The sequence below is a fragment of the Camelus dromedarius genome, chromosome 5, assembly GCF_036321535.1.
Source record: "Camelus dromedarius isolate mCamDro1 chromosome 5, mCamDro1.pat, whole genome shotgun sequence".
Classification (NCBI taxonomy): Eukaryota; Metazoa; Chordata; class Mammalia; order Artiodactyla; family Camelidae; genus Camelus; species Camelus dromedarius.
The window spans coordinates 2,119,514-2,143,018 of NC_087440.1; the positions used below are offsets into that span (position 1 = coordinate 2,119,514).

Consider the following 23,505-nt stretch of genomic DNA (forward strand, 5'->3'; position numbering starts at 1 on the left):
CAGGAACAGCCCCTACAATGCCCTGTCCAGGCCTGTGATGCCCAGGACGTCATTCACATGAGTCACCCGGAGAACGTCCTCACTCCTCTGAAGTGACTGCCCTGGCTTTACCTCACTTCCCTGCTCCCTCTTCCTCCCCATCCAACTTTGGGGCTACTCCTTGCTCAGGTGCAAGGAGTATTAACACCCAGCAGTAATAGTGTTCATGATACTACCAATAATGTCCGTATCTTTAATACTAGCAGTTCATAATGCCAGTGATCAGTCCTAATAATTCATCATGTTAGCTGTAGAGACTGAGTGGAACCCAGGTGGGCATTCCTATCTGCAGAAGGAGACTTCAGCCCTGGGAGGTGAAAGCATCAGGGGCAGAGAGGTTCTGGGTGTTTCAGGGAGTGAGTGTTTCTGGGCCTGACCCAGGATAGGGGGTTCCTAGGGGACATTCCCAGGGGGGCAGCAGCTTACCCTGTGAGCAGTCCTTGCCAATCCACCCAGGGAAGCACTGGCAGGAGCCATCGATGGGGCTGCAGGTCCCGTTGTTGGCACAGGAGCAGAGCTGGGCACAGTCCTGCCCAAAGTGCCCTCCAGCACACACTGTGGGCACAGGACAGCCTGGCACCCACCCTCCCACCTGTACTCCTCAGACCACCCCCACAGCCGCACCCGAGAAGTTCCCAGGCCGCAGCCATGGCTACCCTGGGGGCACGGATCTGGGTGGGAACCGCCCACCTCAGCATCCCCATCACCCTTCTCCGGTTCCACGTCAGTGAGCTCCCTGTCTTGTGCCCAGAGCCGCATTCTTTCAGAAGCTCTATTATAGATGCCCTGACAGGAACAGGCTGAGGCCCAGAGGGGCAGCGTCACTTGACTTAGGTCTCACGGACAGAAGTGGTCAGGCTGGGAATCCCCCTCCTGCACTCTCAGTCTAGGGCTCCCTGCACTGCCCCACAGCCTCTGCGTTCCATTCCCACACCTTTGTCAGCATCACTGACCCCACAGCCACAAGTGCAGAGACCACTTAGAGCGGGAGGGAGAGGGACAGGTGCAGGGGGGCAGGTCTGTCTGCAGGCAGACGGCTAGAGGACCATTCCGAATGTCTGTCCCTTTCCACCTGTTTCCTCTGTCTCTCCAAATCCAGCCTGTTCCTTGTCCCTCAGCTCAGTCCCCTCCTCCTGGGTGGACCTTCTGGGTCCACAAGGTGCTCTCTTCCACTGAGCTCCTGTGGTATTTCCACTTTGAGTCACTTGTAGGATTTGGGTCGCAGCCCCTCCTGGAGGAGTCGGTCCTTGGTCCTTGGAGGAAGGGCTGGTTTCCTCCACCAAGCTGCACGATCCTTTAGGACTTGGTGTGAGCATTCACTGAGCACCCACCTCTCACTTCCCCTGCAATCCATCCTCCACCTGCTTCCTACAGCCTGAGCTCTCTAAAGCACAGCTCTCTTCGAGGCATTGTTGTGCCCTCTCAAACATCCTCAATGGCTCCCTGTTGCCTCAGAATAAAATCTGAATTCTAGAGATCACCATGTAAACCTACCTCACCCACACACCACTTTCTTCCTCTGCGCCTTCACTCCAGCTGTTCCCTCCCAGAATTCCCCTGACCCTCATGTCCAGCTGCAGAAATCCTATCCTGCCTGCAAGATTCATCTTAAGTGCCACCTCCCTGATGATCGTTCTGTAGTAGGCAGCTAGGCCTTCAGTATCAATTCTCTTCTTCCTTAGAAGCTCAGTTTCAACTGGGCTTGTGGCCACCTGCACAGCTGGGTATGGCCATGTGACTACATTATGACCAATGGTAGGTGGAAATGCGTGTCTTTATTTGCCTGTTCCTCCCCATTGAAGGGTAATGTGGATTATGGATGAGAACTGTGGGCAAGATGGCTGGAGCTCAAGCAGCTATCTTTTACCAGAGGTGGAAGCTACGTGCTGAGGATGGCAGAACAACAAGATAGAAGGAGTCTGGGTTCCTGACATCTTTGTAAGCTACCCTACTACTCCCCAGTGGCTTGCTTCTGGATCCTTCCTTCCTCCCCTCCCTTCCTCCTTTCCTTTCTTTCTCTTTTGAATGTGTGAGGGAAACAAAGCTTGTCACTTTCAAGCCAATTATTTTGGGTTTTTATGTCACTTATAACTGAATTTAACCCTAAAAGAGTCACGCCTCTTCTCTGTTCTGGGAGGCTGTGTCCCTGTTTGAGCTACCAGGACCCTGTATTAGTTTCTTCCCTGGTCTGTTACTGTGGCTTGTGAGCCCTTTCAGGCCAGGCCTGGGTTCCGCCCATGTTTGTATCCCCCACAACACCTGGAGAAATGACAGGTGCTTCAGGCATGGTGGCTGAATACGCAGAAATAAACTGCTGCCCCTTCCCCCCTCCCACTGACTCCCAGGTTCTGCTGGGAAAGGCTGAGCTCCAAATATCCCCCTCCGGATCACAGGCTCTGTGAGGGCAAGGACCTTGGCTCTCTTATTCTCTATTGTGTCCGAGTGTCCAGCACAGTGTACAACATACAGCAAACACTCAGGAAATGTTCCAAAATGGCCAAGACCTGCCCCAGGAGAAGTGACCTTCCAGGGGGTTCTGCTGGAATCAGTGACTCCCTGTCTCTTCAAGCTCCTCTCTGTTCAACACACTCCCCGCAAAGCCCACTTCCGGCAAGTCCTACGCCCTCAGCGATGGCCTCCTTGCACCCCTGTCACAGGGGAGGAAGTCCTTGAATCCCTGAGAGCCTCGTTTGGCTGAGTCACACAAAGGATCACAGGGAAGTGCTGCTTCCTGAAGAAGAGCGACTTCCCCAGGGCCCACGTCTCTCAAAGTTTGGGCTGGCACCACTCTATGCCACACTGCCTCATACTGCCAGCCTTCCCCAGCTGGACTGTGGGCACCTGGTACTAGGATCTGTGCCCACTCTGTGCCTCTCCTGGATGTGATTAGCGGTTGGGACAAACAAAGGCAGCCTGGTACACCAGGCTCTCCAGTCCGAAGCCTTGGGTCTGGGTGCTAGTTTTATTTATGTATTCAACAAACACTTCTATGGCATGTTTGGGCACCACCCTGTTCAAAGTGCGTCACAAATATTAGTTCCATTAACCTTGTAATACTCTCATCTATTTTCATCATTACTCCCATTATTAACTCTACTTCACATATAAGGAGACTAAAGCACTGAGAGGTTAAGTAATCGCCCAAGATCACACAGCTAGGAAGTCCTGCTACTTATTGGCTAAGTACCTTTGAGCAAACCACATCACCCCTCTCAGTTTCTGTTTCCTCATCTTTGAATTGGGGATAATCACCCTCATCCACTGGCCTTGGGCTGTGGTTAATAGCTATGGGTACCCTGGCTGATTGCTCCCCATCCAGCAAAAACCTTAGCTCCTTCCAGGGCAGATCCACTGCCAGGAGAATGACAGGCATCTCACCTGAAAAGCAGGGCACCCAGCATCCTCTTCCCTGCCTCTGGGAGGTACATGATTTGGGGAAACCATCCCCTCGTCCTGGCCCTCCAGGGAGAGTGGGGTGCCAGAAATGCTCCGCTGACCCACACCCCCAAAACCAACTCTGAGCTTCTCTACCAAGACAGAGTTCTCTGTGAAGTCTCACTCACATTCACAGAGCTGACAAATTCACCCACAGAGCTGCTAATGTGATCAGTCTAATACATTAATTGGTTGCCCTCTTAGCTGAATCAAGAGTGATTCAGCAAAGAGAAGGGCTTGTGGAGAGAAGGGGGAGCTGCTGAAAAGAAAACATCTGGTTATATTTAATCTATGTTTAATGATTCTGCATAAGCAGTGTCTGTAATTTGTAACTCGCTGGAAAGCCGGTCATTAGAAAAGTGTCAGTTCAATTTTTTACAAGGTTTGAGACTGAACCAGGGCAGTTGCCATTAATAGCAAACTCTTTTAGATCTATATGTGGAAAATACTCATTAGGCCGGCAGGAGATAAATCAGCCATTGCAGGATCTTAGAGTCACTCCTCGGGCTGCTTAGGTCCTAATTTAGACCCAGCCTATCTGTATTGACGGCCGGGTCTCCGATGTTTAATAAGTAAACCTCGACGTGTCAGGGTATGATTAAACTGTCCTAGGAGGGCTGCAAGCAAATGAAACTGTCACATACGTTTCCCTGGGGCCCAAACTTCTCATGACCTCAAAGCACCATGGAGTAAACCTTCCGCTCATATATATTAATGGCCCAGGCACTTACAAAAACAGCCAAGCTCAGTGGTGATCATTCATCAAAAGAATCTCGTCCCCTGGGAGGTAGTGAGCGCTCAGTGGACGTACTTAACCAGAGGCCAGATGAGATTCTTGCACAGATGACCTTGAAGTTGCTTTCAGCTCTAGTTTTACCTTAGACTGAAATCCCTTTGCTCCTTACAGGTTAAAGTGCAAATTCTGCAACCTGTCTTCAAAACTTTCCAGAAGTCCCCAGACTACATTCTCGGTCCCCCTTGCCATCCGCGGCCTCTGCATCCTTCTACCCTTCGCTATGGCTGGACAGTCATTGTGTCCACGCCTCTGTGCTTTGCTCAGGCTGTTTCCTCTGCCCGCAATGCCTTTCTTCCATCTGTGGCTTTTAGGCTAAGGCCCAGATGAAATCCCGCACAGCATGGAGCCGTCCCCCAGATCCACCCTGCCTTGACCTAACTAAGCCAGGGACAGCAGTAAGCAACCATGTGCGATGGAGCCAGCTTCCACCTTCACAACTGGTTGTTAAATATTCAGGAATGTTGCCACCACTGTTAAACTACTGGTACCTTAGAACCAACCACGGTGGGAATATCTGTATCATGGAAATCTGCAAATGATACAAATTAGGCCTTTTCTCTCCCACAGGGAGCCAGCTGAGCAGCACACCAACGCCCCTCCTGTTGAGTAGAAGAGGTTGGCTGGAGTTGGCGTTGTGGATTCTGCAGCTGAGACAGGAAAGCATGTGGCGAGGGATTAGTGATTTTGGCCTCAGTGTGAGGACAGAGGGGCTGGGAAGCTGCCATCTGCAGAGAAGCCAAAACTGTCTCCTCTGGGCTCCTGCAGCATTCCCTGCCTTTCCCACCCTGCACTCAGCACAAGCCATCTGGGGCCACTTCGTATGCGGACCTCACCTACACTTGTTTCATTTTTTATACATTTAGACTGAGCTTTGGAGCCAGAATTCATTTCTCAGCTCTGCCACTTGCTAGCTGTGAGACCACAGAGAAGTCATTTAACCTCTTTTGAGCCTCTTCCTTCAAATGCATAATTTTGTCTCACTCCCCATGGTGTCTAATTCTTAGAAAGGTAGGTCCAAGCCCTGCACAGGCAAGGAGCTGCCTCCTCAGCGTACGATGGGAACCCCAAATCTTCCTCCCCTGCCACTTCTCTCCCGGGACTCCTCCCCTCCCAGGCCCACGCCTTCCCCCTGGAGACAGTACCTTGGTTGCAGAGAGCTCCGGAGAATCCAGGGAGGCACTCACACGCGCCACTGATGTGATGGCACGGCCCGCTGCTGTGCACACAGAGGGGGCACGGCTGGGCGCAGCCGTGGCCATAGAACCCAGGGGCGCAGACTAGGGGTGAAGGGGAGATGGTGGTCAGCAGCCCAAGGGACCCCAGTAAGCCGGGCTACCTGTCCAGTCCCACATGGTGATGAAGACGGGCTTCTCCAAGTATGGGGGGAGCCACACCCACCCCACACCTTCGAGGGCCCCATCCCTTTCTACAGAGAGGAGCTGTGGTCTGGTCCTGTTTGCACTAGGAAGCAGGGCTGGGCCGTGAACTTGGGGACAGAAAAGCCAGGGCAGGAAGAGAGGGGACCAGAGGGAGGAATTTGATGGGGGCCTCTCAGGCCAGTACTAGCTCCAGCTGGGAAGGGTTAGGGAGGATATGCGGCCCGGGGTCTGCGGGATGGGGGCTCAGCCTTACTTCTCTGGCATAAGGGTCCTCGGAAGCCCGGGGCACACTCGCAGCTCCCGTCCTCTGGAGAGCAGGAGCCGCCGTTCTCGCAGCTGCAGGACACGGAGCAGTTGGGGCCCCAGCGACCCGGTGGACACGTGCTATCGCAGTGGATGCCTGTGGGCAGAGGCAGACCTTGGTCAGTGGTACAGCGTGACACTGAAAGGAGGAATGATGGGAAGGGGGACTACGCAGTATGAAGAGGTAAAGGCAAGCACGGAGCATCTGGGGATGTGGAAGAAAAACCAAGAGAGGCTTGTCTGGTCAGGGAGGGCTTCCAGGAAGAGGTGACACCCAAAATGAGTCCTAAGGAACAAGGAGGGTTTGACCAGGTAAAGGAAACCCTAGTGCAAAGAACAGGAGGCAAGAGGGAGAATCTTGCAGGTGAGATATGGCAAGAGATGAGACAGTGGGATAAGAAGGGATCAGATCATGAAGGGCCTCCTTCATCTTTGACACCTTATATTGGTATCCAAGGCTAGTGGGGCAACTGAATGCTGCTGTGGGGGCCTCAGAAGCTGGGAGCGAGCTGCATGCCCACCCACGTTAGCCTAGGAGCCACTGGTTCTTGCTGGGTCCCAGTCAACCAGCCCCAGGCAGTGGCCCAGAGAGCGAGTGGGGTCTTTTCAGGTTCTCTTGACCACAATCCTCAGTGCAGTATGTATTTTGTATCAAATGTACACACATATGCATACTAGAAACAAGCACTTTGCAAACTGACATTTGCTGTCACCGAGTGTGATGCAACCTGATGTTTTCTCTGCACTACGATGTATTGTTTCATTAAGAAAAAAAACACACAAGTTGTGACCCCAACAAATTGATTTAATGACCTTCAGTTTGACAAACAGTGGGGAAATGGATGGAGTTCGTCAAAAAGAAAGAGGAGCCAGGCCTGCAGTCTTTCAGTCTATTTGAGCTGAGTGAGAGGAAATATGTGTTGGGGTGTTTACATCCCGGAGGCTGAGAAGGAGTTTTAAAAGGCCCCAGGCTGGATGCCCAGCTCTGGGGTGGGGTTTCCTCCCAGGCAGAAAGGCTTCCAGTTCGATCTGTATTCAGTGAATGGACCGTGGGGGGCCCGGGAGACCAGCTTGGCTTTGGAAAGTGAATATCGGAGGCTCAGAAAGGAACAGAATTAGTTTAAAAATCTTGTCTGCCTTGTTATAAGGACAGGGATCGTGAGAAAGAGGGAGGAAGACATTCAGGCCCAGTGAACAGAGCCAGCCCCAGCAGCAGCAGGAGAGCGGAGGGACCAATTTAGAGGCAGGCTGGAATTGTTCAAGCTCACCTGGGCCCGTGGGGGAAGGGGAGGGGGCCGAACAGCCAGAGAGAGTGGGGAGGGCGGGGACGCAACAGGGTTTACTCATCCACCAGCGCCTCAGTCTAGCCTGTGCTCCCTCCCGGGGCCTCCTTCTCCGTGACAGCTCAATTCTGCAGCAGGGTCGGGGATACAGATGTCACTCTCCAGGAAATAGGCCTCTGCATGGAGGACAGCGGGAGGGGGAAGCTTTTCCCAGGGGATGCGGTCTTTCCCCAGTGAGCATCTGGTGGCCACATTTCACCCCTCGATGGAGGTCTCTCCCAGAGGAGTTTCAGGTGAGCCCTGGACAAGCAGCACGGACGAGCTGACTGACAGGGAGCCTGGGGCAGGGGAAACCACAAAGCTGTTTAAAACCGAAAGCCGTGATCTGCCCCAAGGAGTTCTTTTGCCTGTGGCTGTTAAAAACCCAGAATTCAGACCGCAGGCTGAGGGACACGGCTGCTCTTGGCAGGCACGCTGGACTAAGGTGGAGGTCCGCTGTCTGGCAGGGGCCTCCGATCCCATCTGTGCATCAGGCACTATGTTAGGCTGACCGAGGCACACACACCACACACAGACCCAGCCCTCTCCTGAAACTATACGCAGATATTACTGTGATTAGTAAAACCCAATGCATGCAAAAGCACCCCTCAATTCACAGCAGCTTGTTGTTCTCGTGTTTTCCCCCAGTCAAGGGTCCTCCTTCTTGGAGATTAAGAACCACAAGTGAAAGGTGGTTATGCTCAGATGGCAAATGACAGCCAGGGCCCACTGGCTTCCAGGCTTTCACAGTTATTCTATTCTAGGCCTGGTTCTGTGGGAGTTTGAGGTTCTTATATGTCCTAAGAACTCCCTGGAACTTAAGACATTGGCACCTAAGTGGAGAGGAGGGTCTAGGGTCTCCCCCTGCGTGGACAGCCCAGTTCCACTGGGGCACTCAAAGGGGCTGACCTCAGCCTGGGAAGGTCTCCCACTGCAGCCTCTTAAGAGGCGTGGCTTCATCAGTTAGTTGCCTTCTCTGGGCCCTGTTTTCCCTACCGTTGAATGGGGATAGTAATCCCCCTTAGGGCATCTCCCTGTTTTATTTTTCAGGAACCCCTACACAGCTATATTGATGGGTAAAGCGAGGCTAAGAATCCATATATTGGGACCTCTAGCTCATGCTACAAGGCCAGCAACAACTCAGCAGCCCACATCCTTCAGGGACTGTTTTGGGTCTTCCTTCTCCAGGAAGCCTTCCTGGATGTCTGCCCCAGGGATTCAAGTATCTATTTGATAGTGGATACAGCTTTGTCCCAAAGCTTTTGAGCTTTGATTCAAAATAATCATTTGAATATTTCATATGTATGTGTCCTGTGACGACCAGGACCATGGCTTATTGACATTTCTGACTCTTTGTCTAGGTGCTCCTAATGGACAGGGAAGCCATCGTGGTCATCTCTGCGTCTCTACTACCCAGGACAGTGTCTGTCATACAACAGGTGCTCAGGGACTATTGCTATTACTGAATTTTGCCATTTACTGCTGCGTCTGGTACAGTGCTGGGCACATGGTAGCTGCCACTAAAAACTTGATGATGAAAAAAAAAACTTAGTGATAGCTTGAGTCAACAAATGCTAGTTGAATGAATAAATGGTTCCCCTTTCCAGTGTAATCCTGTATCTCCCATCCTATGGGCGCTAATGTCCTGAGACCTTGGGCAACTGCCTTTTCCCATCTGTAGCATGAGGAGGTGAGGGCAGATCACCCTCAAGGTCTCCTTCACTTCAAGGGGAAAAGCCATACATGGTTATAGGTCAGCTTCTTTCAGTTTATTTCAACAAACACTGAATAAGCACCTACTGTGTGCAGGGTAAAGTGAATTAGACAAGATGCCAGTCAAGAAGCCTGTGGCTAATGGGGGCGAAGGGAGAAGGTGTCCACACACTTAGAGCAAAGAAACACAAGTGTTGGGCCAAAGGCATGAGCAACATGCCAGGGGCTGGGAAGTTGGGGGACGCGGGAGGGCTCACTGAGCAGGAGGCTGGAGCCTGGACCCTGCGCCCTCACTGACTTTCCTCGTTTCCTTCTGCCTGACAAATCTCAGGACATCAACTGCTCCTTTGAAATGACTTCAGGACCACATTTGGGGACATAAGCTCCAGAACGGCAGAGGCCTTGCTGAAAGGTGGTCCCTCAAAGACAGAATTTTTAAGCACCAGATGTCATTAAAATCTTACTGGCTCATTCAAAATTAAGGCAAAGGAAATTCAGAGTGGATTTCCATGGGGCGCCAGCTAAGAGTTAGGGTACCAGTGACCAGGGTGGAGCAGCTGCTCAGAAACTTTCTGCCTGTGGGGCACAGACACTGCCCAGCAGCCTGGTGTGAATTATTTATCTGAGGACCGACACTGCCAGCAACACCTGTATTTCTTTCTCCTTGCTGTCCACCACCTTGGGGATGGCTAGTGGGTTCATTCATGCAACATGTCATTATTAAACACTGTATTCATGGCTTACGTTGACCAAACACCTACTATGTGCCAGGCACCGTTAGCACTTACAGGCATTAATAATGCATTTAAACTTCAAAATGACCCTGTAGTTATAAGGATTATAATTATCCACATTTTATGGATGGAGAATTCAGGTGCCCAGGGGTTAAAGGACTTGCCCAAGGTGGTCTGGCTCCAGCTCTGTGTTCTTAACCACTGTGTTATCTTTATCTCAGTGTGTGGCAGGCAGCGGAGAGAGCGATGAACAAGGCGGATGTGGTCCCTGCCTCCACAGAGCTGACGGTCAAGGTGGGAGGCAGATAATAAACACTAAACTCAAATCAGAGTTCAATGACAATTGAAGTAAGTACTGCAAGATACTATAGGGTATTATGAGAATTAATAATTGGGGTTCTTTCATTGTCTTGGCCAGGTTGGGGGTGATGGCGGCCCCCGGAGGAAGCAATCTTTAGGTTGAAATCTGGGGGGTGAGAAGGTGTTATCAGGTGAAGAGAAGGGGAAAGAGTGATCCAGGCAGAAAGAATGTACCTGCAAAGGCCTGGAGTCAGGAAGGTGGCTGGCCCTGGTGGCTGGAGTGAAGTGGGTGACGGGAGGGGGCAAAAGAGAGGAAGAGGAGTTGGGCAGGGCCAGATCACGCGGACGTTGACCCCCTGAAAGGATTTTTGAATTGTATAGGAGTCACATGAGAAGCCACTGAGGCATCCTGAGCAGAGACTGATGTGAACGGATCTGGGTTTTGAAAAATTAACTCTGGCCACCATGTGCAGAGCGGATGCAGCTGAGCAAGAGGGGAGGCCCAGAGACAAGCAGGAGGCTGAGGCAGTGCCAGCTGAGAGAGAGGGGATGAGGGTGGAGGCAGTGGCTGGAGAGAGATGGATGGGTTTGCCATGTATTTAGGGGGTGGGCTGAAAGGACACATGTGGGGGCCAGGAGATCCTGGGCTAAGGAGAAAGCTCCTTGGCCCTCTCTCCACCATATCCTCTGCAAACATAGACTGAGCCCACACTTCTGTCTGATTTTTTAAAAAACTGATCTGTCCCTAGCCCTTAGAACAGAGCCTACACGTAATAGGTGCTCAGTTAATATTCATTTATTTGAACTGAATGAATTGGGGAACTGAAGCCCAGAGGAGATAAAGGAAAGGTGCAAATGTAGAGGAGAAAGAAACAGAGAAGGAGAAAGAGAAAGAACAGTCAAGAGAAGGAGGAGAAACCGAGAGCCCAGTTTCACAGGACCTGGGCGGTGGCGCGGCAGGGGTTACCTGTCCACCCGGCCAGGCAGCAGCAGTGGCCCGTGATGGGGTCACAGCCATCAGCATGGCTGCAGTCACAGCGCTCACTGCAGTTCAGCCCAAACGTGCCATCCTGGGGAGAAACGGGGGACAGCAACAATGAGCCCCAGGCCCCCAGAGGCTCACACACTTCTGTTCGATTTTGATGACAAAACTGAGCCACTGCCCAACAAAGATGCAGAGAAACTGGGGAATCAACACATCCAAATCATTCTTTGGCTACATTAATAAGAATATGCGGTTTGGAAGGAGGGAGGTGATGGTCCCGTCCTACCTCCCAATGGTCAGGCTCAGAGAGCTGGAATGATCATTAATTAAAATTGTAAATGAAAATGCACTTTGCAAACTTTAAAGCACTGATCACATGTGAGGAATGACTGATTTATTCTTTGTTACCAGGCAGGAAGGTGGCAACTAACATTTGCTGCATGCTCGTGAGGTATCAAGAACCTTATATAACTCATTTCTCTTAATCCTCACAACGACTGTACGAAGCGGTTCTGTTACATTCATAATTTATAGATGAGAAATAGGGTTAGAGAGGTGAAGTAACAAGCTCCAGGTAACATAGGTAGAGTGAGGCAAAGTCAGGATTCGAACCCAGGACTGATTCAACAATATCCCATCAGTTGGTTTAATCTATTTGTACCTTAGACTAAGTCCAGGTGGTCATTGTTGGATAATGCTCGGTTTAGTCCTCCCACAGCATGATCATAAAATTACAGGCTGCTGGAACCAGAAAGAAGCTTAGACATTATCTATCAAGGAACGGCAACTGATGGATTAGTAAGGGCCGTCCTGTAGCGCTGTGTCGTGAGGGATTCTGAAGCTGCCTTTGGGCTTGCGTAAATGTGCCAGTCCATTAATGCCTCCCAAGAGCACCTGGGGGAAAGTGAGGCCACATCACCGTATCTGCCAAGTATCTGCCACTTTACAGGCAAGGAGGCTGAGGTGTGATGTAGGACAGAGGGGTCAGAACTGGGGCTGGGACCTGAATCCAAGTGTCCCCCGACCTGGTCCAGCAACACCTCTGCAGACAAAATAATCACAAGGAAAGGGCACTCACCGGGCAGGGCAGCTCGCAGGTGTCCCCCAGCCAGCCGGGGGCGCAGGCGCAGGAGCCATCGGAGGGGCTGCAGGCCGCCCCGTGGGCACAGGCACAGCTCTCATTGCAGTTCAGGCCCCACGTCCCGCTGGGACACGGCAGGGCGCAGTCGAGACCCTGCCACCCTAAGGGGAGGGAACGAGGCTGTCACCTCTCCATCTGGGCCCAGCAGGACTTTCTGCCCACTCCCACCCGAACCACCCCTTCTCTGATGGCTGGGTTGGAACACACAGGCCACATCCTGAGCCTACTCAGAACCAGTGCAGGGCTGTTAAGAGCTATGGGACTAGAACCTGGGGCTCCTGGCTCCCAGCTCTGTTTTTGCTGTAGGTGGGTGATCCCATCTGGGACGGGACGAGCGGAGTAGGGAGGGCTCTCTCGGCCCGGGTTGGGCTCAGGAAGCTTATCTCAGGGCCCTGGGGTTTGGGGACAGGCCAATTTCCCATTCTGAGGTGGGTTACCAGCCTGTTTGCCCTCAGATCATTTCTCGCCTTCCCCTGCTCTGACCCGTGTCACAGGGGACTGGCCCCTGCAGCTGCTCCCGGGTGTGCTTGCCAGTGGGAGGCCTGGCCTGTGACTGGAGGGCGGGATCAGGAGAGACCCCAGGTATCTCCTCTTCTTCCTCTGCTTCGGGCAGGGCCTCGGGTGCTGGCTGTGGCCTCTGTGCTCCAGCACTCTCTTCCCGCCCCTCTGCGCATGTCCCAGCTCCCACCAGGTGGCCCTCACTCCCAGGTTCTGGGACCTCCACTTTCTCCCTTCATCCCTCTCAGCCCAGGAGTGGCAGTGACTGTGGGAGAAGCTACAAATCCCTGGATTGCTCATGTCACCTTGTATATATAGCCCTTCAGCTCTTCCAACACCATGGTAACGACTCGCCTTTACTACATCCCTGCTTTGGAAGTGGCTGGCATGGGTTTCCTCAGCTGGAACCTGACAATATAGGCTTCCTGACCTTGCATGTGGGTGGGCGGGCAGGAGCGGCTCTGGCCCCTCAGCTGGAAGCCCACCTGGGCAGTGTGCACATCAGAGGGGATGGGACTGGGAAAGAAGGCAGTTACCCTCCTTGCAGGTGCAGGAGCCATCCACCGGGGAGCAGGTGCCGCCGTTGGTACAGCTGCAGACAGACGAGCAGTTGGGGCCGTAGGTCCCTGCTGCACAGGGGACTGCACAGATCTCCCCCTGGAAGAGGAGGAGGGGAATCTGGGGGTCCGAGGTTGCCCCCTGCTGGGCGGTTGCGGTAGGTAGAAGAATCCCCCTGGCCCCGCGTCCCCCCACCCAAGGTGCCCATGTTCTGACCCCTGGAACCTGTGAATACGTTACCTTACATGGCAAAAGGGACTTTGCAGACCTGACTAAGGACCTTGAGGTGGACAGAGCATCTTGGACTTGCCAGGCGAGCCCAAATCAACCACATGAGTCCTTAAAAGTAGATGTCCCAAAAGGTAAACTTGAGAAGTCCTCCACCTGCCTGCATTGACTTTGAAGATGGAGGAAGCAGGCAGTGGCTTCTAGAAGCTACAGGCCTCATCTTATAGCCAGCAAGAAAATGGGGACCTTGGTCCCACAACCCTAGGAACTGAATTCTGCCAACAACCCAAACGAGCAGGAAACAGAGGCTCCCCTAGAACCTCCAGCAAGGAACACAGCCAGCTCACGACTTGACGTTAGTCCTGTGAGACCCATACCAGGCTTCTGACCTGCAGACATGTAAGACAGCCCATTGAAGTCACTAAAGGTGTGCTAATTTGTGACCGCAGTGATAGGAAGCCAGTACAGGGAGCCTCACCTGTTGGGGGAGGGGTCAGGCCTCCAGACCCCAGTCCTCACCCTCAGGGAACTTGAGCCCTGAGTCTGCATTAGGTTACAGCAGCATAAAATTTAACCCTTTGCCTCTCAATCTTATTTGATTCTCACCAGCAACCCCATGACGCAGGTAATAATATCCTCTCCCAGTTTACCTGAACCTCAGAGAAGTTAAAGGTAAGTAACAATGGCTCATGCTTATTAAGTGCTTTCTCAGTATCAGGTACCAGGCGTACATCGTCTCATTTAGTCGATACCCTCAGGAGACAGGAACTATTCCCTCTTCACAGACAGGACAATTGTCCGGAGAAGTTAGGTACCTCAGCCCAGGCCATGGAGCTAAAAATGGTTGCTCTCTATCTGAACCTAGGCTGGCTGCTTACCCATTCTGTTACCACGTGTCGTAAGCCAGCTTCCCCGGAAAGCCGTCTCTGAGATGGGGACTGGTGGAATCTAGAGAATAACCCCCTCTGAGGGAGTGAGGACTGGGAAGCAGGACCGGGCAGACAGAGGGGCTGAGCTGAGCTGAGGATGCAGCTGATCTGCCAGGAAACTTGAGCTGGGCTGGCCCTCAGAACTGTCCTATCCGGGGAAAGGGAGGGAGAGCCTCTGGACCCCAGACCAATCACAGGATACCCATTGCCCCCCGGGGGAGGGGGCAGGACTTCAGGGGAATCTGTGTTCTCCGGCTGAGAGCAATTTGTGGAGAGGGCTTCAGCTGAGCACCACTAAGTTTCTGCAGCTGGGAGGAAGGAGTGCCTCTGCCCTGAATGGTGAATCCGGGTATCCACCCTACAATGTCCATTCCTTGGGTGGGCTGTTAGCTCCAGGATGGAGTTCAGAGTGAGGGTATGTGGTCACTGCATTTTGAATTTCTACAATCTCCCCCAAAAGAGTGTCTCCAGCCAGCTTCTCAGGTCTTGTGCCCAGGTTTGCTGTGGGAATGCTGCTGCCACATGGGCCAGGAGACCAGAGCTCCCTGGGGCCCCTCTAGCTGTGTGGCCTTGGACAGGTTACTGCCCCTCTCTGAGCCTCATTTCCAGCATCTGTGAAATGACAGGCTTGAAGTAGAGGCGCTCACCCCTCAACTCTAAGGGTCCCAGGCAGCTGGCCTCACCTCCATTTAGGCCACAGAGAGACCCCAGATGTTGGGTCCCTGGTGAAGAGAGGCTCCTCTCCCCTTTTCTCCTGTCCTGCCTGGGTCAGGGAGGAGAGACTGGGAAGTGCAGAGTCCTGCACCAGAAGGTTCCATAGTTCCCACTCTTTCCCCTGCCAGTCCTTGGCAGGCCCTGACCAGCTGGAGTCTGTTAGAACTCCCATTACCCAGAAAATTTGAATTTCTCCAAGACTATAAATAGCCCATAAGAATATATTTAAGCTCTGAAGGCCTTGGCCCGGGTGCAAATTGCATGCTTGGTTTATGATTTTCTCTGCATGAGTTTACTTTAAGAGAGAAGAGTTTTTCTCCTGGCATCCTCATTGGTGTCCCCAACCCTGGCCCTCTCAGGAGGCCTCAGGGGGCCTGTGAGCCCAGCCATGGGTCTGCTGCTGGGGCTCAGAGAGGACTGCCCACCCTGGCCCTGGTCCAAGGGGCAAGAGGCAGAGCGCCCAACTTGAAACATCTGCTCCCCAAAAGGCTGCACCAGGGTACCATTTTCTCCCAGTGCAGCCGAGCAGGGATATGAACAGTCAGTCAGCTTGGCCTTAAAGCATCCCTGGGAGGCCACCAGGTGAGAGGATGCAAATGGAGACAGAGAGGGGCAGTGACTTCCCCAGGGCCCCATGGTGCATCAGTGAGGGCGAAGGAGGAAGAACCAGATCTTCTTTCTAGAAAGGGGCTTGGTTAGAGAATGGACGCTAGTGCCATCCTGCTTCCACTACTTACTCACTGCATGACCTTGTGCAACTTACTAAACCACCTGGAGACTCAGTTCCTCCATCTGTAAAATGGGAATAATAACGCCCCCACTTCACAGGATTATTAAGAGGATTAAATTCGTTGTTATATATGAAGCAGATAGAACGGTGCCTGGCAGGTAGAAAGCACTATAAAAGCTATTATTCCTACAAAGAAATAGTATCCTTTATGAAAAGAAGACACAAACCTTCCAAGATTTCAGCAGAAGGCAGCTCTGGAGGAGGGATCCATCTCTCACTCAAGGAACAAATGCCCAGCCTTGTGCAGGAGAGAAGGGCTGGTGTTTCCAGGGGAGCATGTGACCTCATATCCTCCAGTTCACCTTCCTGCCGCCTCCTCCAGGCTGTCTCCCTGGTTCCCCTCATCACAGCTGAATAGGCCAGAACTTTTACCATCACACACGAGGAGCATGGTCTTGGGGGATGCAATGACCACTCACTGAGGGGCTACAATGTGCCAGGAGCTGTGTGTTGCAAACACTTTCCATTTGTTAGCTCCTAATGGCAAAAAAATCCGGATGGAGAAGGGGGCAGTTTCTAAGGTGCACAGTTCTGCCCTGAAGGAGTGTGAAGCTGGTACAGCTCCCCCTCCTCCACCTCGCTGTCCTGACCACCACCAGGTTCAAACTCCTCAATAAGCACAAGTAACTAACAGTAAAACCTTTTGTTAAAAATCCACGCCTTCTGGCCTCTGATTGGCTGTCTCTGGTGATGGACATGCGCAGCAAGCCAATAATCTGCCTAACCTCTCAGGTTTAGACTAACAGCTCTGCCCACCTCAAGGCGTCTCCTGTCCAAGGTCTGGTGATGCCCAGGGTGCCCACGTGCCAACCCCCCAACACACACCTCAATTTGAGGCACCACAAATAGGCTTTAATCGCGACAGCCTGTGTGGCACCTGAGTCCACGGGGATCAGCATTTATGTCTACCCGCGCTTAGGCAGCGTACACACCTGTGAGACTCCCTGTGTTTGTCTCTGGGGCATCTGTTTATCCATCTGGGTGGATTTGGGTATAAATATGAGACACTTTCCTCGTCCGTCCCTCCTAGTGTGTTCCCTCCCCAGCCCACCTGTCCTGCGCTGGTGGGAATTGGGTGCACACACAGCCACCACCATCCTAACACGCTGGGGGTCCTGGTTTGCTCATGTGCCTGCCTCCGCCCTGGGCGTCGTGAGCTCAGGGAGGCAGGGATCTGATTTTATTCACGTCTGGATGCTTGGGGCTCGGGACCCTGCTGGTGCACAGCGGGCCCTCCATAAATGCTGTTTAATTGAAATGAGATTCTGTGTGTGCACACTGGCTTCCATTGTGGACAGAATGAGAAGGACGGGGCACTTTCCATATGCTTTCTCTCTCATGCCAGGCCATTCAACAAATGTTTTCTGACTGGGGGCCGACTCTGAGCCAGCCCTGGGAGTGGGCTTCAGGGGCACACGGGAGACTGAGACCTGATCTCTGCTGAGGGCAACTCCCAGGCAGCGTCCACACAGGCATACTCACGCTTGCATCTAGTTGTGTTTATTTGTACACTTATTTACCGACTGCCTCCCCCAGTTAGACTAGAAGCTTAATGCAGTGGTGATCTTACCTGCCTGCCCCAGGATCCCTAGCTCGGTACCTGGCACAGAATAGAGGTGTTCTATAGACAGTGTCGAGCAAATGAGTGAGGGGCCCTAGGGGGCCGGGGTTCTGTGGCTCCCATCACACACAGGAAGCAGAATACTGTCTGGTCTAAGGATGAGTCCCTTGCTACCACACCAACTCTGGGCTTCCCTGGGGGTCTTCTATAAAGGGAAAGCCAGGCCAGATCCTGGTCTATGATTCCACGCCCCACCCTGCCACCCCCTGCTCGGGCAGGCTAAGGGTCCGCTACGGCCAGAAAACTACCCTATTGGCCTCGAGTGTAACCACTCAGGAAGACAAGACCTTTCGGGCTGATCAGGATCTTAGACATGATCAAATCTATTGCCTTCTTGCGAAGGAGACCAAAAGTCAGAGCTGGGACGGGCTGCAGGGACCGTCTCATCCACTCCCCTGCCCCCAGCCCAGTGCTGGGCTCAGACAAGCCCTGAATCCGTGTCTGTTGCTCTTTTCACATTCTGGATGAAAGGGCAGGATGAGAAGCTGCCAGGGAAAGCTGGGAGTTTGCATTTGGCATCTCACATGCTTCACGCGGCCTAGCACCTCTGCTCACTCCCTCAGGGAGGAGTACCCTGCGGTCCTTTATTGAAACTCTTCTCCAAGATCTCCACCCAGAATTCCTCTACATCTTACTGCTGGAAAACAGCCTTCTCTTCTGATAGACTCATGTTCTTACTAGGTAATACACAGGCCTTGGTTTCCTTATCGGTTATATGCGGCTGTTGGAATCAGCCAGTCTCCCCAACTTTTCACCACCAAGAACCCTTGTAAGTATCGTTCCTCTACAAAGCTCTCTCAGTCTGAAAGACAACGCTGTTACTGTGTGCCGGTGCCTAAGGCCACTCACATACTGAACAGGTGCAATCTGGCCGGTGACCACATGCCACGTGATGCTGGTGGCAGCATCTCATCCACCAACCATGACCCAGAAATTCCTATGATGTCACCTACAACCAGTCAGGGCTTCTGATTAGCACATGCTAACCTGGAAGATTGTGTAGAGTTAATTTAATTCTAATTAAAAGCAGAAGAAAAACCTTGGTGTTTTAGTTAGCTTTGTTGCAGGTAATGGAAGATTGCCCACAGGCTTTGTGAAATGTTCAAAACTGCCCCTGGCAAACTGCTGCGGCCTTTGCAGGTGTCTAGCTGGGAGCCACTGGCTGGGTCGTCTCTAAGGGTTCTTTAGCTCTGACTCTGAGCATCTTCTTGTCTGCAGTAGGTGTCTTAACCCAAAGGAGTGAGGGATGGTGGGGATGCAAATCCAGGGGGCAGGGAGCCCTCCAGAGGCTCTAAGACACACCAGCTGGGTGTCACCCACCTACTCCGCTAAAACATGGCTTGGGCCCGGCCACACACCCATTCCTACCAGTGGGGAGACAGCTCCTTGCACCAGAGCTAGAAAGGAGGTTGCGAATCACTTGGTCAAGCTGCCTTGTTTTACAGGTGAGGAAATAGGCCAAGAGAGGGAAAGTGACTTGCCCAAGGTCACACAGCCAATGCTACACAGAGATGGGTTTGGAACGCAAGTCTCCTGGCTCCCCTTTCAAGCACAGGGTGCTAAGAGCCCAGATAACCTCCACTGCCCCTCCTCACTCAGATCGACGGCATACTCACCACCTAAACACACAGCATCCAGAGGATGTGGCCCTGACCTTGAGGAAGGGGCACCTGCCAAGGCTCAAATAATTTGGTCCTTTTTCAACACCAGGAAGTTGACATCTGGGCTTTTTATATCGTTGTCTATCCTCATCTCACCTGCACAACCCACACCCCCAGCCCAGGAAAGGGAGCCCTCCACCTCCCACAAGGGCAGGCCCCGGAGGTTCCAGCTTCTGCAGAGGGAAGCCTGCCAGTTCTGCTCAGTGTCTTCATTCTGTGAATAGAGGATGGATGTGAACTCTTCCTCCCACCCAAAGGCCTGTTAATTATAGATGCAGCATTGGCTATTAACATCCTGAACTTGATTTGAAAGAGCTGCTGGAGGAACGGAACCCCAGAGCTGGTCCCGCTAAAGAGAGGCAGATCTCCCGTCCGCCTCCCGCCTGCCTCCTGCACAATGCGGCAACACAGACGCAGACCCCGGTGGGTAATGAGTTACATGTTCTATTAAATTTGTTTCAAATGCCACTTACTGAATGCCCACCCCTCTCCTGCAATATGCTACTCTATAGTCTGGCCCTGTTTGAGCAAATTCATCAACAGCTGGGCTCCTTGTGTGGCTCATCCTTTTTCCTTGCAATGGGCAGGAGGTTAATGAGTATTTTTCTGGATTAAAAGGAGGAGGCGGATGGAAGGCGGTTGACCCCCCACCTCACACAAAAGGGGGGGCAGTTGTGCAAGTTCGTCTCTGGGTCGCCTTAAATATGTTCTCGGGGTAGGAGGCAGTGTAAACGGAGTGGACTGGGTTCTCTAGATCAGGGTGCGGGCTGGTGGGAGCTCAGCACAGGGGACTCTTGGAGGCAGCCAGGGAAGTGGGCCTGGCCCCCATGTCTTCTTTCTTGCTGGAGGAGTAGGGACAGTTTAGGCAAGAAAGGGCCCTGGACCAAGGGTCAGAGTATGTGGGTTTAAGTGATGCAAGGGCGCTGGCTCAAGGTGCCCTGGCCTCATTTTTCACCCATTCAATCCACAAACACCTGCAGAGCATCAACCAGAGGCCAGGTGCCGGGACAGGCCCCAGTCCCACTAACCATCATGCCGAACTAGGTGCGACCTAAGGTCCCTTTCAGCTCCCATATTCTTTACCTTCCCCCTGCCCTCCCACTTCCAGAGCAGGTTTCCCTGTTACCTGCTCCTTTGCGGCACTGACCACAATTGTGATGAATTAACACAAAACCAGTTCTCACTCACTAGATTGTAAGTCTCCTGAGGGTCAGGACTGGGTCTGTTTGACTCAGCCCTGTGGCCCGGCCCTAGCACGGGGCCTCGACCACAGTCTGAGCTCGATGCATATGGACTGAATTAACTCAATCATTCAGGAAATGTTTTTTAATCCCTAGTATGTGTCAGACACGACACTGCGCGAGGCCAGAGGAGGACAGAGTCGCCCCTATTCTCATGGCGTTTACCCTCTAATGGCTGGAGTAGGGTGAGGCACAGATGAGGCCGTGGCACTAGAGAGTGCAGACAAGTCCCCTCCCCACTCCCAGAATGTTCTGCCGGCAGCCTTCAGTGGCCTCCCCGATCCTCTGGTTGCTCCTGTTCCCTTCTCTCCCCTGCTTTTCCTAGAGTTTCAGGGCCACCAACGAAGGCTGACTTGGGTGTCCAGTGTTACATCAGTGCCAGAAGCACACATGTGGAAGGTGCTTTACTGTTTACAAAGCCCCTTGCCAGGGCAAGCACCTGATCTTTGCCAAGCAGAGTGTCAGCCCTGGGCATCTACATCCCCGCTGCCCACCCTCCTTGGTCAGTCCCAGCTCCAAGGGCTCAGAGTGGGACCCCCCCCAGGTGGGGAGCCTCATTTGTGATTTTCCAGAGAGAAAGAGTGACACGTGGTCCACAAGGCAAAGAGAGAACAGCCTGGACTGAATGCCAGCCACAGAGGCCTCTCCAATGCACAGCAAACCTCACTGGACCTAATTAGTGTGTCACTGATAAAGCAGCAACTGACAGCGGATGCATGTTGCGGGGAAAAAACTCTGCATAAGGCATGAGGAGCAGAGGGCTAGAGAGATGAGAGGGAGAGAGGGATGGAGGCCACGGGTCACACCCATCCCCATCCCTGCCTTCCTGTGCCAAGAGGGTAATACCCAGGGCCTGTGCAGCTGAGTCATTCTGCTAGGCTCCCATGGAGGATGGGTGGAGAACAGCTCAAAGTTAGGCCTGAAAACCCTATGTCTCTCCAACATGAATAGGCTGTCAGTGATCTGAGGCTGCTCTGTACAGTTGTGCAGGCTGTGCACTGCACAAATCCAGAGGTGCCACTCATACAGGAGTCATCATAATCTGTGGATATAGTACATTAGTTTTTGGCAGGTGTCAGTAGAATGTCTTGAGAAAGGAGTCTTTTTTTCTAATTTTCACAAATATGCTATATAACTTTGACCCCTCAAGAGGTCTCTCAAAAAGGTGCAGACCCCTTCTAATAGTTCCCAAACAGATACCAAGACATTTCAGGAAGACCTGAGACGCAGTGGGTATGGCCAGAGAAGGACATTTGGGGTCAAGTTCAGGCCATGTCACTTACTGGCTGCATGACCTAGGGTCCTCCTGGAGGCAGCTGCTGGCCTGATAAAACAAAGGCTCTTTTCTCCCCTTCCCTCCCCCTCCTCCAACTGTCCCCTGGGAGAACCTCTCCTGAGTTCCCAGAAGGCATCGCAGGCTAATAAAGGCTTACTAAGCACTCTTGAGAGGTATTTGTATCTTATCAGGCGGCTCCAAGTCTAAAGTCCCTAGCAATGTTCCTGTGTGCAGGGTACGTGCATTGTGGGCAGCACCTGGAGAAGGGGGAGCAGAGGCTTCGGTCCTCACTGCTGTCCACACCCCTTCACCCCTACAGACAGGGCTGACCCTTGGCTTTGGACAGACTGACCCATCCCCAGTGCTGGAGACAGGAGGAAGAAGACTCAGATTTTTAACCGCCCCCTTAGTGCCAGCTGGTACCAGGCACTTTTGGTCCCTTGTCTCCTTTTGTTCTTATAACAGCCCTGAAGGGAAGGAATTACCTAGAGAGAGAACCATCCTGGAGAGAGGCCAGACCAAGGCCTGAGGGGTCAACTTGCCCTAAGTCACACTGTAGGAAAGGGGCCGACTGACTCCACAGCCCAGTCTCTTTCCTCTAGACCTGGCTGCCTTGACTGCAGACAGGACAGCAGTGACAGGGACCCCAGTGACCTGAGCACCTGCCAGATGCGAGGCCCTGTGCTAGATGCTTTTCTGCACATTTGTTGTTAAATGTATGTTGACAGTGGAGGCAAGAATGGCTAATAGGGGTTTATGGTGGGAATTCTTAGGGAGCATTTGTATCTTACATCGGGAGGCTCTTGAAGTCCAAAAGCTTTCAAGACTTGAAGGAATAAAGCTAAGATGGTGGAATAACATGGGAGCGAGAGTCAGACTGCGGATTGTGCCAACAGTCATCAAATAATGTATATCCTCCGAAGGAGAGACCACTGGTTCAAGTGATTATGACAGTGATGATGCTAATGCTGGTGCTGATGCTGCCGGGGGAGGCAGCCACAGCACACACACAGGCCGGCCTCGGCTCTGAGCTAAAAGAAAGGAGTTTCCTGTGACAGCTTCACATTCCTGCTCCTGGCTTCACCTCCCTCCGCTTCCTCCCCAGGACTGAGCCCAGTCAGAAGCCCTTGTACTTTCTGGGGGACTGGGTGGGTGGGGATGATTCCAGCCTTCTGGGCTGTGCTCCCTCAGAGGACAGAATGAGGCTTCCCTGCAAAGGCTGGGCTGGAATCTTCAGGACTTTTTGAGCAAACACTGACAACACATGGCCCCAGTCACTCTGTATTAGGTTTCATGATTTCCCTAGTGGGCTTTTTTTTAAGCTTTTTTTTTTGGTGGGGGGAGGTAATTAAGTTTATTCATTTATTTTTTAGTGGAGGTACTGGGGATTGAACCCAGGGCCTAGTGCATGCTAAGCATACACTCTACCACTAAGCTACACCTTCCCCCTGCTCCCCAGTGGTTTTAAAAAGTGCTAAAAAACATTGCCTCTAAACTGCTGGGAAAGCTCTTGCTGGGCATTGGGGAAGGCCCTGTGAGCATTTAGAGGGGTACGTGAGTGGAACGGGGAGCGGGGCAGGGGCACAAGATGAGACTGTAGCCTGGGAGGGGTTGGGGGGCTGCCTCTCTACTTCCAGGTGTTCTGCAGGCTGTTTTTGGTGAGGCTGTGTGTGTGTGTGTGCGCGCGTGTCCGTGTGTGCGTGCACAGTAATACACACTGCTGACGTACGTCATGTGAAAACATACGTGGGCCCTATGTATACCTATACATATGCTTTGCATGTGTGGAAGAGCAGGTTAGAGATAGGATTTAGGCTTGTTGTCTCAGTGTCCTGGTTTGGA

At 52.6% G+C, this 23,505-nt stretch overlaps 1 protein-coding gene across 9 annotated transcripts in view; it reads right to left on the reverse strand.

Moving 5' to 3' along the window:
* The window catches only part of MEGF11 (multiple EGF like domains 11), a 332,207-nt gene that overhangs the window by 18,125 nt on the left and 290,577 nt on the right, over positions 1-23,505 (reverse strand). For all 9 annotated transcript variants that reach the window (XR_010380816.1, XR_010380815.1, XM_031452880.2 and 6 more), the window contains exons 11-16: positions 13,182-13,302; positions 12,085-12,248; positions 10,989-11,091; positions 5,903-6,049; positions 5,413-5,547; positions 466-594 (exon numbers count right to left, since the gene is read on the reverse strand). Coding sequence is in view for 7 of the 9 variants with exons in the window: in XM_031452880.2 (XP_031308740.2) it covers positions 466-594; positions 5,413-5,547; positions 5,903-6,049; positions 10,989-11,091; positions 12,085-12,248; positions 13,182-13,302 (799 nt within the window). In the remaining 2 variants the exon portion in view is untranslated. The remainder of the gene's footprint in view (positions 1-465; positions 595-5,412; positions 5,548-5,902; positions 6,050-10,988; positions 11,092-12,084; positions 12,249-13,181; positions 13,303-23,505) is intronic.